Raw genomic sequence first — 17,975 nt, 5'->3', positions numbered from 1 at the left:
GGTTGTTAATTTAGATCCAATTGATTTGATGATATGCTGCATGCTCAGCTTTGGTTGTTTGCTAGGGCCGGCCTTGCCATCAATGTTGCTAAATATCTTTTCAACAACTTCTATTACCAGCCAGAAGTTCCATATGGAATTCCGAGCAGCCACGCAGCAAAGCATCCCTAGTGCTTTGTTAAAGTTGAAGTCAAAAGTCTACATTATCTGATTCAACCACTTAGAAGATAAAGAAAAATGTTTATGAAGTAATCAGTATTTATATTCATATATACATCCTAAAGATATCAGCTGGAATGAGATCATTGGCTAGATTCTTAAAAAAAATAAAAACTTTTCTCCCAACCAATTAAAATAGATGGAATAAAAATATTGATAAACTGAATGTTTATTTAGTTTATTTTGATCCTGACGGATCATGTATCCAAAGAATTTTGAAGTACTCTCACCTGCTCCTCTCTTCTCATAAAAATGGCAGAAACTTAGATCTTTCATTTTCTTCCGAACATCGCGGAAGGAGACCAGATTGTGTATTTTTTATATATAAAAAAAAAACTAAAAACACGTAACCTTTAATTATTATTTTAATATTTATGCGTGACAAACTGAAAGCTAAATCTGGCTGACATAGGGCAATCACCCACCCAGTTATGGGTATAATGGGTTGGACTTGAAAATTTGTATTTTTATTTTTATACTGATGATCGATGACATTAGTTCTGACTTGAAAGAGTTTGGTTTTTGTGTATGCACCTACTGCTGGTGCATGTTTGAATTTGAGCTTGCTGATGGAAAAGGGAAGGAGAAGGTCAAGGATGGGCTTATCTTGCTTGACCTAAGTAAAAGGAAACGCCACCAATATTGCAAGTAAAGAACTTATGCATTACTTGCTTTGCGCTTTTCTTTTTACTTTTTCGTCTAAAATATTATATAAGAGAGGAATCGAATTTGATGTATGAGGCAGCACGCTACCCTAACTTACATAGACTATATAACTCATTTTAATTTTGAGGAGAATGTTGTTTATCTCTACTATTGTCCAACTTTTATTGCCCAATCTACTTGGTACAACAATGGTGCATGAGGTGAGCATGCCATGTACGTACGTCAGGTTGCAAGTAAAAAAAAGTCTTCCACACAATTCCAAACAAACCTAAATATAACGTATCTGCTGTTTTCATCAAGTAATCCATTGTCGTCCAGCGGTTAGGATATCTGGCTTTCACCCAGGAGACCCGGGTTCGATTCCCGGCAATGGAACTTTTTGTTTCTTTTAGTTTTAAACCCAAGTTTATTTCTGAAGGGCAAAACCCATTCAAGGGACCGGGGTTCGATTCCAGAGAACAGCACTTTTGTTTCTTTTTAGTTTTAAACCCAAGTTTATTTCTGAAAGGCTAAAACCACTCTGGGCCCGTTTGTTACACCTTCTAAGCTTGGATTGGACTAGACAAATTTTTATTCCATGTTTATTTTGATTTGGTACTAGTTTTAAGTGGGACTGTTAATACTGGCCCCACCAAAAACACATCCTTAGGTGTTCTTAGCGAGACCTGAGTGGAGAGGGGGAGACAAGCTAGTCCCAACCCAAGTGCTTGCAACAACCAAGCTATTGCCGCAACGATCGACCACCCAAGAGCCTTTCACAACCACCAACCACCCAAGCACCTGCAACTTATCTAAACCCCCACCGTCACAGGCACACGCAGTGACCCCCAATACAACATCGCAGTCAGTTTCAGTCAATTTCGGCGAGCACTAATTGGAGATAATGACTACGCAACTTGAACTATGGGCTGTGGACATGATGATTGTGCAACGATAGTGACTGTGAGACGATGATGACTGTGCAAGCAGAGGGAGAAGTAGAAGACAAAGTATATTGAGAAGCAGAAAAGAGAAAATTTTCGGAAAAAAAAAAAGAAGGAATAAAGAAAATTTTCGGAAAAAAAAAAAGCAAAGAGAAAAAATTTCTGAAAAAACAAAACAAAGAGAAACATATATTGAGAAGAAGAGACAAAGGAGAGAGGATGGAGAAGAAGAAGAGAAGGAGAGAGAGGATGGAGAAGAAGAAGCAATTCGCGGGAGGAAGAAGAAAAGAAGATGCAGAGAGAGAAGAAAAATCAAAAAAATAATATTAAATTCACTTTAATATATTTTTATAATAATAAAAAATAATCTAGTCCTAGTCCAAACATACACCAAACGAAGGACAATTGTTATCCAGTTTAGGTTAGGCTAAGCCAATTCAAGACAGTTCCTAATTATAGTCCATGTCAAAACAGTCCTTCGTACCAAACGAGCCCTTGGCTTTCTAGTGTTTGGTAAAATACCCATGAGTTAAGTTAAGATAAAGTTGCAGGTAGATTGATTTGTTCACCCCACTTCCCTTTTTTTTGGTCAAGAGCACTTTCATTCCAACCGAAAGAGAAGTACAAACATAGAAACTAGGCTACCCACAGCCACAGCCAAAGAACAACAAAGCTACCAACAGCCAGAGAAAAGAAACAAGACAAACAAGCTACACCAAAACTAAAGCAGCCACAGCAAAAAAAAGATGAAGAAACAAGCTACAGCAAAACAACAGGAAATTTTATTAAGAGGCCAAACTTATGACACCTCCAACTTCCTTTTGACCAAAAACTCTAACTTCATCAATCAGCGTATGACAAGGTCAGTACTCAATTATATTTTAAATTCCTATCAATGCCTATCTGTGTACAATTTGATTGATTTTTAATATCGTTGTATATGGATTTCCAGTTTAGCCAAAAGACAGGCTCAAGCAAAAGCAGTCAAGCTACATTACTTCTACAAATTTGGTCTGTATGGCGTTGACGAAATATTATATATACTTGGAAATTCTACACAAATTGGTATTTGTACTACAGTTGGTAGAAGCTGATCTTGACCTCTTAACACCTTACTTACTTCACCAAAATAATTAAGCACAACTCACCTCACCTGCCCCAAAAGAGATATAATTGAATGAATATAAAAAAGTATTCTGGTATATCATATATATAATATGTCCCATTTTCTTTCTTAGTGGATTGCCTTACACATTTAAGGGTTTTCTAATCTATTTTTTTGACTACTGGAAAAAGGACTTCTGCAAATTTAATCTAATAACTTGTTTGGTGATGTAGTTTGTATTTGTTAAAAGATAGTTTGTATTTGTAATTAATCTAATAACTTATTATGGCTGATGTGGCATACCCCACAAGCGTTGGATATGTTGAATGATCCAGATTTTATGAAATGCGAGTAAATGTACCATCTCTAAATGCAGAGACTCGGAATTCTCTGTGTATAATTAAAAAAAGTCAAAGTGGTAGGCAAGTCATTGGCCATACCTAACAGATACAGAGACACAGATATGCCTTGGTAGAACTGTTTTGTATAAGATAATTAATAAGAATATTATCCTCCGTATAAATTGTTATTAACAATGTAATATATTATATAGTAGGTGACTAAATGATATGACGAGGTCTCTAAGCAGCCTTCATATACATAATTGCCTCATCATTGCAAGACATTAAACAATTGCCATTCTGTTGTCTTCTCAAGATGGCTCATGAGAAGATCACATGGAAATGCATCATCCCAGGCTGTTACAAAAGTGCTGCACGTTTAGAAAAACGGTTGCACACAGATTGCAAAAGAACAGAAATTCTGAAACAAAAACCTTTGCTGCAGAAGAGGCTTTCCCTCTCGGATATAAATGATGATCCCAGCTCAACGCTCTTTGCAGATGATCTTTCCAACTCTGTAATCGGCCTTAATCTTCATGTTTTTTCGTTAGCGGAGCTTAGAGTTGTCACAAGTAATTTCTCATGGAGTAATCTGCTTGGTGAGGGCGGGTTTGGACCGGTGTTCAAGGGGTTCGTTGATGACAAGCTTAGGCCTGGATTGAAGCCTCAGCCTGTAGCTGTCAAGCTGTTAGACTTGGATGGCTTGCAGGGCCATAGGGAGTGGCTGGTTTGATTACTATATGTTGCACATTTGAGTTTCAAGTGACCATAATGGCCTTTTTCATTTGAATAGCATTGCATTGTTTCTGTTGTTGCAGGCAGAGCTTATATTTCTTGGACAGCTGAGGCATCCTAATCTTGTTAAGCTGATTGGATATTGTTGTGAAGATGAGCACAGGCTTCTTGTATATGAATTCATGGCAAGAGGAAGCTTAGAAAACCAACTTTTCAGAAGTGAGTTACTTTCCATTTCTTTCGAAATTTTTTGCTATAATCAATCAGCTGCCAAACTTATTGAATGAGTTGGATATTGCTGTGTCTATTGACTGATGTCATGTGTGCTATTTCTCGCTAAATGTACTGCAGGCTATTCTTCTGCTCTGCCGTGGTCGAAAAGAATGAAAATCGCTGTTGGAGCGGCTAAGGGCCTAGCCTTTCTCCATGAAGCCGATCATAAGCCTGTCATATTCAGAGATTTTAAGACTTCAAATATTCTGCTGGACTCTGTAAGTTCTTTCTTTCTGAGCTCTCTCATATTGTTGTTGATGGCTATGTGATCTTTGTCACATAAAAAAGAAAAAGTACAAAAGGTAGTAAGATTGATTTTGAATTAACTTCTTTCCCTTTCAGGATTATACAGCTAAACTTTCAGATTTTGGGTTAGCAAAGGATGGTCCAGAAGGAGAAGACACACACATAACCACACGTATAATAGGAACACAGGGGTATGCAGCCCCAGAATACATCATGACAGGTAAACCCAGTAGCTACTTAGGAAAAGACGAGTCTAATAAGTCTCTCATAAGTCATAAACTAATCAAGTTTAGCACCTAATTAAATTCAGGTCGATTGACAACCAAGAGTGATGTGTATAGTTTTGGAGTTGTTCTGTTAGAGCTGCTGACAGGTAAATGGTGCATAGATAAAACCCGCCCAAATCGAGAACAGAACCTTGTAGAATGGGCAAAGCCTCGCTTGAAGGACCCCAGAAAGCTCGACCGGATTATAGACCCAACAATGGAGGGACAATACTCCACAAGAGGGGCTCGAAAGGCGGCTGCATTGGCTTACGCATGCCTGAGCCACCAGCCAAAGAATAGGCCAATGATGAGAGATGTGGTCATGATCTTGGAGCCTCTTCAGAACTTCAATGAAGGGTTAATTGTTAGGCCATTTGTTTATGTAGCACCAAATGAGGAGGAATAGTAATACTAGCATACAAGGCATTATAACAAGTGAAGCACAAAAGGATGGCAAAGAAAGTTGGAAGTAGTGTACAGTCTCCAAATAATTTGTATTGATTGAGAAAGAATGGAAGGATTCTGCTAACGTCAGTCACTTATTCGCACGAAATTTCTGATCGTTGACACATGTCGTCTCCGCATCTCATCAGAAAGCGACTAAACGTAACATATCTCAATAAAAGATTTCAAGATTTCATAACAGTGTATTTTGCAAACTAGTAATAAAATATAGTGAAAAAGCCAGCATGGATATGGTAATGATATCATGTTGATTAGTGGTACACTTGGTTTGATTGAAAAAAGCTACACTTGACTCTGTGAATTGACAAAAACCTAATCATATATCTTAATCTAAGGGAAGAATTCCAAGTTCCAATAGCAATATACAAATCAAGAACGCAGCCCCCTCTGATAACGTCTTCACTGTAATATCAGGAATTTCAACACCTGCCCACCAATTCATCGCTTGAAAGCCATCACCAACCAAGTAGGCCTAACTTGACTTCATTTTTTTAGTGTTCACTATAATATGAAAAATTCCCATGTCCTGTTCTGAATGTTCTTTTGTTCATCGTCTCTCGTGCTTACTAACCTTCTAGACTAGCGTGTGATGTTTTCTTCATGACATATATTAAGTTGAAGACAAAATGGAACAACTGGTTTGAAACTTGCGGGTTTCTTCTGGGCTTCTAACCTTCTACATCTGCTAAAGTTATACACGTTACTTACCTTTTTATTCATGTTAATATGAGATAAAAGTTATCCATGATATTTCATGTTAATATTGGTAAAATGGAGGTTCATTGCCTAAGCTATAAGGATTTTTAAGTTATTGTCACACCTCTCCATTTTGTTATAGGTATAATATTAGCCCAATGGTAGATAAATCTCCTTTTGTGGTTCACTAAATTGCCTATGTATGTTCTATGGGGAGAATAAATAAATGTCCACCAAAGAACCGAGGGAGAAACACTAAAAATCAGCACGAGGTAGGTAGGCTTGTTTTAAATGACGGTTCTGTATCTTTTGCTGCCATTTGCAGCGATTTCATAATCTTTAGCGACAAAATTACGGAGCAGATTATTTCATCACTAACCACGGCTAAATCAATAATTAGTAGCGAAATGTAGATTTACTCTTTCCCTCTCACACATCGTCATTTTGGGACCCTACTCCAGTTTGAAAATGGACATCTTTTATCAAATGGTCCTCGTTTATGAAAATCTCATGCTAGATTATTTTAAAATTTAGCTTGGCATCATGTAGTCAAATTAATCAAGTTCTTTTTTTCTTCTTTTGTTGTCCTGCATCACTCACTCCCACGGGTAGATAAAAAGAAGAAGCCAACATTCAAAACCAAAAAGAACAGCACGAAACCCCCATCATCACCTGCACAAGCTCTTTGCCCTATAACACAGCAGTGTAGGTAGCAGCATTGGGCATCGTCTCCTTGTCAAATACAAGTACTTCAGTTTTGTTGATTTCACTATTCAACTGGATCCGAGATGAGGTCTTCTAATTCATCAATAATGGCATCATAACAAAAACAATATTGCTCCGGTTTCTGGACCATTCCATCTCGCTGAGACCTAAATCTGGTTATTGTATTAACTAAATCTAAAGCAGACATGTCCCCAGAAATAATTCTCTGCAATGTGTCATGAATTGTGCAATATGTTCCAGTTCTCCCAACACCTGCACTGCAGTGTACCACAATTGGACCGGAGTCGGGTATGGCAGGTGCTACTTGATACATTGCTCTTTTCAAAATTTCACGAACAGCAATTGTGTTTTCGGGAACTCCATGGTCAGGCCATTGCGGATACTGAATATGCAAAACAGACATGGGTGCTTCCTCTGAGTCTGACTCTTCGTTATGCTTCTTCACCTCCAAAAGGCGCAACACTACTGAATTACCATCTCCAAATTCACTACTTCTTATCGACTTAGTGGCTATAGATATATTCCCAAATTCTCTATGGCCGTCATCACCTTCTGCCTGAAAATAATCTCCACATTTATTATCATCCAAGTCAGTAAGCATGACAACTACAGAGCAACGGTACTGGATTACCATCTCCCAAAAATCCTCAAAGGTCTCTGAAAGTGGACCTTGTGTTGCAATAAAAGAAGAGGAACATGATGTGATGAAGCTAGCATTGATGTAGTCTCCTGCTGCAGAATAGTTGAGAACAACCCTATTTTCGTCCAACGCTACGTAGTCATCATAATGGTTTTTGCTAAAATTGACATTGTTGAGAGCCAGTGCAATGCTTCTCCGCCTCAGATTGTGTTATATAAATGGCATCTAACTGATCCCAGTCTTGTTTGATCTGTTCAGGCATCCGGAGCTTGTCCTTGAAGAATTTGAGAGCCAATGAGCAGTACTTATACTGATGGGGAGCGAGGGTGAGTCTCCTTGGAGGCAGATCATAGGCCAACAACTCCAAAGAAGGGAGGGCGTTTGTTGCAGCGGTAGCCATTGACGGCGATCTCCTGCGGTGGGGAGAGCCCCTAGAAGAGATGTTCTCCAGTTTCTGGGATTTTCCCCATGCGGTCACATCATCAACCTCGGTCTTCAACATCTCCCTCATCCTCTTGGTCTTCGGCATCTCCAGATTTGCGTTATATAAGAAACTGATGACAAACAACCAAATCAAAACTTCATTGACCTTGAGCTGTATTAGAAACTCCAAAAAAACAAACATTAGAAAAGATAGGACGCTGAGCAATTTCAAACATTGAATATTTACAATTGTTCTCAACAAATTTTCATATTTCTCAAGGACTGGATGGTGACCTCGTTACCAATACATTGAGTATGTCTTTCTCTAGATACAATCATGCTATTAGTGAGCCATTGAAATCTCACTCTACTAGGCATTACATCCTTACAAAATCATCAAAGCAGATTGCATAAATCTTAATTTAATGGAAATTTTAGTTAAAACCTACAACTTCGTTTATAGATTGACATCTTAAGTTACACAGCCAGCAATACCAATATCAAAGTCACTTCTTCAAAACACATTCAGTTATAATCATACATTCACAGCCAATGGGAGCAATTGCCCCTAAAATGAATCCTCCATTAATGTGACTGTTACTGGGTAATCTTCTCAGGTTAATTTCATGATTCTAATAAACTTTTGAATCTATTTCACAAAAGGCATACCCAAATTACAGATGACAACAGAAAGGAAACGAACCCACAACGCAATTGTATATTAGGGAAAGACAAAACAAAAGATGCAAACTTTGAATTTTTACAAAGTTCAATATGTGGAAAAAAGAAAAAGAGAAGAGCTGCAAATTTTCAACCAATTAGATATCAATTGTAAAAGCCAGTGCTTACCTCTTCTTTACTAACTCGACAGAGCTGTCATGGCGCCTACGGTAGTGCGAGCGATGACGTCGTCGGGGAATTTGGTTTAGGGATTGTTCTTTTGTGTCGAATAGAGTTGGGGATTTTGTCAGAGTAACCCGCACAGACGATAGCCCTGTGTGATCAAAATTCAAATTTGGGCGACAATCGCATGCCTATAATCGTCATTTTACTTTTGTTCAAGTTTTGTTGTGGTCCAAATATGTGGGTGTATTCCGTAATGAACCCATCTCATTTTGGGCTTTCGAACTTTTGACTATTGGTTTATTTCCAATAGACCAGAATGTTTTTTCTTTTGTTTTCCATTTTATTTTGTCGTTGTTATCTTTCAATGATTTTTATTTAGGGAGATTCACTATTATATACAATATATGAACTTAAATTATAAAAAAATAAATACATCCAAAGCTCATTTACAACATAACAAAGAGGCTTTTAATTTCTTATAAATTATAAAACTGCCATTGGTTTCATAAAACAAGCTCAATCTTAAAACCTCATTAAAAAAAACTCAAAACACTCAATTGAGTATCAAAGTAATTTAACAATTAAAATTAAATTCAATAGAGCCAGCTGTAATTTTTTGGGTTTTTTTATAGAAATTAAATAGTATATAATTTATCTATATCATTAATGCTAAGAATGAATATATAACTAAATATCTCTTTCATTAATTATTATCTTTCAAAATTCTTTTATTGTGTTATACATGTACTCTTAAAATTTGGCTACGTAACCAAAAAAAAAAAAAAAAAAGTCAGTTGGTGTTTGTGTGAGCAGTGCCAAAAAGTTAGTATGCAAAAAATTAACTGAATATATTGATGTTGTCATCAGCTTTCGTTGTTACTAAAATGCTTCTGGTGTTTTTAGTCCTGAGGATTCCACATTTATCTAAATAATGCCAAATTTGGATATGTTGCGGTAGACTTACTAATAAACAATTTTAATGAAGACAATTCATTAGAGCATTGAGAGGCTTGCAACTGGTGAATCAAAAAAGAAAAATGATGGGAAGATGGGGGAAAAATGAGTACTCACTTACCTTCGGGGGGGAAAAAAAAAGGCACGGGCCTAAACAAATTGCAACTGGTGAATCAAAAAAGAAAAGGGAATCACGAAGGATAAAAAGGCGTACTCACTCAACTTCGCAAAAAAGAAGAAAAGGATCATGCCTATACAAGTAGTACAAATGGTGAATTGAAAAAGAAAAAGGAAGGAAAATGGGGAAAAACAGCGTACTCTCCTGTCTTCGTAAAAATAATAAGAGGCCCGAGCTTCTAGGCCGTTCGACCATGGTGGAGGTGGAGGAAAAGCAACTTGGCTGTTAGAAAGAGGTTTTGGCAGTGACAAAAGGAGGCGACGGATCTAAGCTTAAAGGAGGTGAAGGCAACAGACCCGGGCTCAAAGGAGGTAGAGGCGAAGGACCGAGGCTTAGATGAGGTGGAGGTGATAGAAAAAGGGAGGCTCCTCCTTCAGGGGAGGTTGTTCCTGCAGCCGCTAAAGCCGTTGCCTGTCTTTAGAAAAAAAGAGAAAAGGGCGTACTTACTGACCCTGGAAAAAAAAAAGAAAAAAAGAAAAAAAGGGGCTTGGGCCTATACAAAGTACAATCGATGAATCATAAAAGAAAAAGGAAGAAAAAAAGGGTGTATTGACCCGTCTTCACGATAAATAAAAAAGGCTCGAGCCTAAACAAACTAGAACTAGTGATACAAACACCAAAATACACATGCATGGAAGTCCAATCTTTCCTATTTAGCCCAAAAAAGAAATAGTAAATAAATGACTTCTTGATACCTAAAGATTGTATATATACTCAACAACAAAGTAAATATTGTAATAACTTATTGATACGTAAATTGTATGACATGATTGTAAATGTGAGTTAGGCAGATTTATTAAGGTAGTAAGCTAGTTTCTTTATAACCGAATTTGAACTCTCTCTCTCTATATTAAAATAATTTAGTATATTGCTTTTGTAAATTATATGACATGATTTTAATAGTTTTCAGTCCTAAATAAATGATCATATTTATGGTAGCAAAATAAATAAATAAATTGAAAATTAAAAACGATGTATTTGCCCAAATGAATCATGTTTTGGAAAGAGAAAATAAAATAAAATTGGTAAAAAATTGTTGTTAATCCTGCAACTCCTTCGCCTCTAAGATTCGAACCCACGCGGAAACACTTGAAAGTTAAAGCAGCAGAGAATTGCATTAATCACTCGACCAAAGTGACCACTGCCGTCACAACATAAATAACAACGTTTTGAAATTCTAAATCCACAGACTCGGGCCGAGTATCTGACTGTATTGGCGCGATCGAATCATAACAACTACAAGCAGAGAAAGAGATAGACAGAGAAGAAAATGGCGGCGACGGGGCAAGTCGCCGGAGGACTGACGGAGTACGATCGCCAAGTGTTGACCGCAGTCAACGCCGGAGCGGCGAGCCTCTCATTCGTCGGGTCGGGCTTCATAGTCCTCTGCTACGTTCTCTTCAAAGAGCTCCGCAAGTTCTCCTTCAAGCTCGTATTCTACCTCGCCCTCTCTGTATGTCTTCTCTCTCATTCTGTGAATTTTGCTTAAAATGATAAAATTGCGCCTGTTAGATCTAATTGCTCGATTGCCGGTGACGTGGTGTTTTCTATTTCTGGAAACTTGAGCTTCTCTAAATACTTGGAAATTGAACTTAATCTATAGCAAATTGCATTTGATTACTTTAAAATTGTTAGAAAATTGTGCAATTTCTTAGCTTTATGTAGTGGCTTTTACTTCGGTGACTTGAGCTTGAAAGATTCAACATAACTTTTCTAAACATTTAGGATTTAGGGCTTTGTTGTTCTTTAAGACTCGCTTCGTTCTAGTGATTAGCTTGAAGTTTGATTAAATTGGGAGCAAAAGAAAGCCATTTTATTGTTATTGTTACCGTCCACATGGTTAAGAATATTTATTGCTTATTTTGTTATGCAGGATATGCTTTGTAGCTTCTTCAGCATGGTTGGGTAAGCTCGCTTCCCAGACACAAGTGCAGTCAGATAATATAACAAATTTATCTGATTCTGGCTTTTAAGTGATATAAGGGGAGTAATTTGCTCTTTTGTGCAGGGATCCATCCAGAGGATTTTTCTGTTACTCGCATGGCTATAGCACTCATTTCTTCTGTGTAGCATCTTTCCTATGGACTACCACGATTGCTTTTACCCTCCACCGCACGGTTGTTAGACACAAAACGGATGTTGAAGATATGGAGGCAATGTTTCATTTGTATGTTTGGGGTATGACCTTTTTATGTTTTGCCAAAGATCTTTCATTTTGCTTGCAGTGTTTATAGAAAATTTAGCTTCTTCGTATGTTCCCGCTGAGAGAGAATAGAAAATTTAGCTGCTTCTTATGTTCCTGCTCTGAGAGAGAGAGAGAGAGAGAGTAATGCCATTAGTTGTTAGATTTAAACTGTGAAGCTCATTACAGTTCATTTGCTTCTATTTTCTTTTTGCTTTCACAGGGACTTCACTAGTTATGACGGTGGTGCGCTCTATTGGTAATAACCATAGCCACCTTGGTACATGGTGTTGGTCACAATCAGGGCGTACTGGAAAGGTAAGTGCACAGTACCTATTGGCTGCAAGAATGTTGTCTGAAGACTCTATGTTTTTGCTTTCCATTCCAGACTATGGGAATTTCTAGAGTTCTTCTGCAATTAGTTGGTTTTACAAATTACAACACCTTGAACCTCGTTGGTCGGGAGGAATTCTTGATGATGTCTGGGAGAATATTTTTAATGTTGAAGCTGCTGTCATTGACACCACAAATGTAAATCTTTTTGGTCAGATACCATAAGTGTAGATTAAACATGTAAAAATCAATGATAATGGAAGTAAAATCTATGCCCTACTCATGCTAATCATCACATTCACAATGATATCTACAATTGGACTATGTTAATCCTGAATATGTGTCAGAGTTCTCTGCTTCCTAATAGTTGAATTTCATTAATTCTTAACATGTACTACTAGTAGATACAAAAATAAGCTTTAGCTTTACAAACCTGTCATGTGAAACCAACAGTTCATTTATAGAATACCTTGCAAATTTAAGCATCCTTAAGTCATTGTTGCACAGTTGGCCCAATTGGAGTTCTATAGCTGCCTGATGTAACTGAATTTTCATCGCTGTACTCCCATTCTTACAGGCAATTCACTTTATAACATTTTATATGCCACTCTGGGGTGCAATTCTTTACAACGGTTTTACGTACTTTCAAGTGATAAGCATGCTGAAGAATGCAAGACGTGTATGTATTCCCATTATCATTTATTTTTTCAGCCAAATAATTTGAACTCGCTTTAGTTTACACTTATTGAGATCATAGTTCGGCTTTGAAAATTATAGATGGCAGTCGGCATGTCAGACCGGGCTTATCAATCTGATGCCAGAGCAGAAATGAAGGTATGATGTCTTGCAACTGGTATCCTAGGGTGACTCAGACCCAGTTCCGAAATATATAGGCATAGAAATGAGGGAATGAATATGCGAAATGGATATTTATTGATGTTTCTTTAGTTTTTGTTATTGGCGGTCCCATGATTCATGTATGTATTATTTGTATGCTATATCATTTAAATGTACCTTTAATGGTTTCTCCAAACAAAAATTATTGTATCTGCAATGCTTCCTCTGAATTATTTCTTATTGTTTCCATTCAACAGGCTTTAAACCGGTGGGGATACTATCCCCTCATCCTGATAGGAGCATGGGCTTTTGGCACAATCAACCGCATTCATGACTTTATTGAACCAGGTCATAAAATATTTTGGCTCTCACTTCTTGATGTTGGGACATCTGCACTTATGGTAATTTTTTGGTTTGTATAATGGGCAATTTATTATTCCAAGGGCATTGTTTGTAACTTAATGCTGTCTAATTTACTAATTTATGGCTTATCCTAGGGCCTGTTCAACTCAATAGCCTATGGCTTGAACTCCTCAGTGCGACGGGCAATATATGAAAGGTTGGATCTGTAAGTCTCAATTGCTTCTTTTTTTTTCCTTTCCATTATCTATGTCTCAAGGGCAGTAGGCAATATTTGACTTTATTGTCATCACTCTTGTTCAAAATGATGAATTATTCTTAAATGAATGGTTGTGTTTGGAAATTATTAGGTTTTGGCCAGACAGACTTCAAAGATGGTTCCCAAACAGTTCAAGGTTTAGAAACCAACAGCAAGAGAGTGAACTAGTGGCACTGAAAATTGAAGATCAGCACTAGCAAGTTGGACATATTTTATCTGCACCTGCCAAATTTTTCAACATTTCCTCATTAAAATTTGACTTGGGACGGAATTAAGAAATGAAAGAGGAACACATCGACGTACATCGATGCAAAGTCAACTGCACTCATTTCTCTCTGGCGATTCGAACACGACTAACATCTTCAAACTCTACTTGTTCCATAATGAGACTGATTGAAATTGTTTTGTGATTCGAACACGACTAACATCTTCAAACTCTACTTGTTCCATAATGAGACTGATTGAAATTGTTTTGCGATAGATGTGTCCATAGAGGGTTGTTTCAAGTAGAAGAATCTTGTGTAGAAGCTGTGATTGTGCAAATATTGACCCATTAAGCTGTACTATTTTACCTATAGAGAAAAGGCTAGAATGGTCTTTGTCTCGGCATTTTATTTCGTTCCAATTTTTTCATAGTTATGTACTTGATTTAGGTACTTGAATTTTTTTCCAAATTTTAGAATAGGAAATGCCTTAGGGCATTTCCTGCGGAAGGCCTTTTGCCCTAATAGGACAGGGCCTAGCCCACAAAGACAGTTCCACTGCCAAAGGCAAGCCTGGGCAAGTTTGGGGCCCACCAAGGCCTTAGGCAGAATCAGCCCGTGTTTTTGCCTGGACAAGTGATGTAATGCTTACATCATTAGTCAATTTAAATAATTAAAAAATAATTAAAAAATCAAAAAAATCAGAATTTTTTTTATAAATACTTAGTCATATTCTTTTCTTCTCACACTAAAACTCTATATAAATTCATTTTCTCATATTTCATATTTCATGTGAATTGGTAATAGGTGGAAACACAAGCAGTCTTTTGCAAAGACTGCCACTATTCCTGTAAATAGTAACAGCTCTTACTTACCCTTGCCTTTTGCCATGACAAATGGATAGAAATGCTCTTACAAGGCCGGGCCCAGACTTCTTGCGCCCATAGTTTCTGTCTGAGCTTCTTCCCTAGTGTTATCCAAAACGACAATGCAACCTTCGTCGTATCTAAGAAATCCACATTTCATTTCCGCCCTAAACACCAAGCAGAAATCCAACCCGTCAGCGCCAAAACGACAGCCACAAGCTCGCCTCTTCCACTAAACGCCACCGTCACTGGCACCAGCAAGTACCCAATGGCAGGGTTCCCCCCGAATGCTTTTCTCTTGCGCCGGCCTCAGGCTTCACAATTTACTGTCCTGACTTTGATTGGTATTTACCTTTTTTACAACAACAATTTTGACCAAAGTGTTCCTTCTGCTTGGAAATTAAGCACAAATCACAACCATTCAGATTTTATATAGTAAGAAAATTACATTACAGATTCATAGAGAAAACGGCAAATCGGCGAAGCAAATTGCAAGCTTTTGATCGTATCTAAAATATAAACAATCTAAATCTAAGCACAAGCGCAGGGATTATCAACCACAGTTGCCGCCACGTCATCGTCCCCGCTCCTAAACGCCAAGTAGCCAATCGCGAGCCCCACAACGATAGCCACAAACACGCCTCCGTTAAACGACATGACCGCCAGCATCAGCAGGTACCCGATCGCCGCGTTCACCCCGAAAAGCACGGCTCCACCAAGCCGAGCCGCCGAGAACCTCCCTCCGGCGCCGTCGAGCTTCGCGCCGAGCAGCGGAGTTTGGATCGGCGCCGGCGAAGAGATTTTCGCGGCCGACGACGACGCGGTCTTGAGCCGCACGCGGAGGTCCTCGAGGTACTGGTAGAAGGCCGAGACGATGAGGCAGGCGATTAGCGTGAGGGAGTAACTCGTCCATGAAGTGGTCCGCCAAGAGTCGATCAGGATTGTCACGTCCTTGCTCCAGTAGAAGGTCATGTGCATCATCTTCGCTTCGATTTTGGGGACGATGGAGTTTGGAGAAGAAGACTTGCGAAGACGGGTAAGAAAGAAAATTGATTATTTTTTCCCTAATTTTTTGCGATTTTTCTATCGCTTGTTTATGAATTTTTGATCCATTGGTGTGTGTAGTACAACTACTTTGTTGGGTACGATGGTGAAGTGTGGGTGCCCTCGGAAGTTTCTGTTATTACGGTTTTGTCTCGTTGGAATCTTGTGGGGCTTTTTCTCTGTTGTCTGTTTATTGGTCTTGGTTCATTTGGAATAACAGTGTTTGGAAGGGTTAGTTTGGAATTTAGAAGATATGGGCCAGCTAAGCGTTGTTCGATTCGAAACTTAATAGTTGGACGATGCAATGGAAAACCAATAATGAAAGCTGATTTTGACTGGTTGTTGGTAAATATTTGAACTAACTATAATTTTTAGTTACTATACTTTGCAAATTACATAAATTTTTATTTGTTTCATGTATTAATTTAATTTATTCATAGAAAATAAACAGAAATTTTATTTGTTTCCTGTATGATAATTTATTTTATTGATATATGGGATAGAAAAATAAACTAAAATAATGAAGATTTACTATTATATCTAATATAGGAGCCCAAATTATATATAAAAAAACATGAAATGGACTTTAGAAACACACCAAAGTCCATTTACATCATAACAAAGAGGCTTCGAACTTTTTATAAATTACAAAACTGCTATCAATTTCTTAAAATAAGCTCAACCCCAAAACCTCATTTTAAAAATAAAACTTAAACAGTTAATAGGGCATTAAAATAATTTAATAGTCAAAATTAAATTCAAATGGGCCACTTGTCATTTTTTGAGTTTTTTTTTTTATAGGTTTGTTCATATTTTTTTACTCACCACTTTAACTCAATGTGTAAACTCGTCACCCTTCTTACTACTTGACACGTGTCCATTGACATAACCATAGTTAATTATTTGCTTTGTATTTATGGAATTATGATTGTGCTCATGGATACGTGTCAAGTGTTGAGAATGATACTTAGGATACACATTAAGTTAAAATGATGAGCAAAAATGCTTTCAAAATTAAATAATACAGAATTTATCTATACTAGCCTCTCTGCATGCACTTCCGCGCTTGCGAGAGGTTTTTTTAAAAAAATAAGTAAATTTATTTTAGAATTAAAAAAGATAATGGGTAGTTGTGTTCATAAAAATAGGATCCATTATCTGCTTTTTCTTTTTCTTTTAATTTGTTTAAATATGAAAAAGTGTGAATTTACTATATTATCCTCATTTAATTAATAATTTGAATTCTTAATGTTTGCATTAACCAAGGGTATTTTCTAGTATTTTGAATGTTTCACCATTCTCTGCCTTTTGCTTTATATATATAGATTACTAATATTAAGAATGAATATATAACTAAATATTTCATAAAATAAAGTCGGAAATGTAGTACAATTGAAATGAATCAAATATAGTAAAGATGTACTGCAGACAGTACACATAGCCGCCCCATTACTTGGTTCCGTACCCTAATTCGCCTTGGGCGAAGCAATTTCATATCAAAGACTTGGCGCACGGTTTTTCTTTCGCAACATTGACAGTGTCTTCCACCAAGAGCTTCAGTTGGGCTTAGGACAACCAAACTCCCTTTATCAAAATACTGAAGGATAAACAAAAGCATTGATGATTCAAAATAAATTTTCATGAATAGTCTCTGGTGATTTCATAACCTTGAGAGTGAATAAGACTGCCTGAACCGAGAAACGACTGAGGAAGGCCACAACTGCTGGCTGCTGGAGATATATTAAGGCTGCAAATACAACACGTGGTACAACAGTAAATAGAAAGAGCATAAATAATCAAAGAAATTGTATTAGTAACCAAAAATTAGAGCAGTGGAGAGAGAGAGAGAGAGAGAGAGAGAGAGGCGGATTCGTACCACTTATGATGCTCTGCACAAAGAAGATTAGAAAGTATGGGAATGGGACTGAAAAGTGGAGAAGAAGAGAAGAGGTTAATGAACAGAAAGAAAAAAACCGGAAGGAACTGCACGATGGTTCCGAGTTTTTAAGTTGCTTTCTAATTCTGTTTATTTGTTTTAAAGTGCTGCTAAATGAATTCTAAAATTAACTAAGTACACTCGACTACTAAACTATTTATTGAATTATTAATTTATTCTAATATAAAATGACAAAAAATGATATATTGAATTGTGAAACAAATATGATTTTAATAAGTATACCATATTCACC

At 37.2% G+C, this 17,975-nt stretch overlaps 3 protein-coding genes, 1 long non-coding RNA gene, 1 other non-coding gene and 1 pseudogene across 6 annotated transcripts; 3 read left to right on the top strand and 3 right to left on the bottom strand.

Annotated features, from left to right (window-relative positions):
- Nucleotides 1,189-1,260, top strand: TRNAE-UUC. Its single transcript has one exon. It is a non-coding gene; the product is annotated as a tRNA-Glu (tRNA).
- On the top strand, nucleotides 3,381-5,322 carry LOC18793672 (serine/threonine-protein kinase RIPK). Its single transcript, XM_007222980.2, is given in 6 exon segments — nucleotides 3,381-3,981; nucleotides 4,073-4,208; nucleotides 4,341-4,480; nucleotides 4,605-4,728; nucleotides 4,819-5,177; nucleotides 5,179-5,322. Coding segments are annotated over 6 exon segments (1,239 nt in total). The 5' UTR covers nucleotides 3,381-3,570; the 3' UTR covers nucleotides 5,248-5,322.
- On the bottom strand, nucleotides 6,432-8,757 carry LOC18789416 (annotated as a pseudogene).
- On the top strand, nucleotides 10,792-14,291 carry LOC18790102 (G-protein coupled receptor 1). Of its 2 annotated transcripts, none has more exons than XM_007222887.2 (9): nucleotides 10,792-11,155; nucleotides 11,576-11,607; nucleotides 11,711-11,880; nucleotides 12,108-12,202; nucleotides 12,795-12,896; nucleotides 12,995-13,051; nucleotides 13,312-13,455; nucleotides 13,552-13,613; nucleotides 13,765-14,291. In XM_007222887.2, the coding sequence occupies exons 1-9, from the start codon at nucleotides 10,973-10,975 to the stop codon at nucleotides 13,868-13,870; spliced, it is 951 nt and encodes a 316-aa protein (XP_007222949.1). In that variant the 5' UTR covers nucleotides 10,792-10,972; the 3' UTR covers nucleotides 13,871-14,291. The 2 variants fall into 2 exon arrangements, with proteins under 2 accessions (XP_007222949.1, XP_020409758.1); XM_020554169.1 differs by having other exon boundaries at nucleotides 10,793-11,155; nucleotides 13,552-13,622.
- On the bottom strand, nucleotides 15,136-15,899 carry LOC18793633 (copper transporter 5.1). The gene has a single exon (XM_007223617.2). It carries the CDS (start codon nucleotides 15,721-15,723, stop codon nucleotides 15,274-15,276), a length of 450 nt encoding a protein of 149 aa, XP_007223679.1. The 5' UTR covers nucleotides 15,724-15,899; the 3' UTR covers nucleotides 15,136-15,273.
- On the bottom strand, nucleotides 17,129-17,771 carry LOC109946723. Its single transcript, XR_002269800.1, has 2 exons — nucleotides 17,663-17,771; nucleotides 17,129-17,533 (listed from the first exon to the last, which is right to left on the bottom strand). It is a non-coding gene; the product is annotated as an uncharacterized LOC109946723 (long non-coding RNA).

Source organism: Prunus persica, chromosome G1 (assembly GCF_000346465.2).
Source record: "Prunus persica cultivar Lovell chromosome G1, Prunus_persica_NCBIv2, whole genome shotgun sequence".
Taxonomy (NCBI): Eukaryota; Viridiplantae; Streptophyta; class Magnoliopsida; order Rosales; family Rosaceae; genus Prunus; species Prunus persica.
Note: the sequence above shows the minus strand (reverse complement) of the source record. Positions and strands in the feature narration are given on the sequence as shown.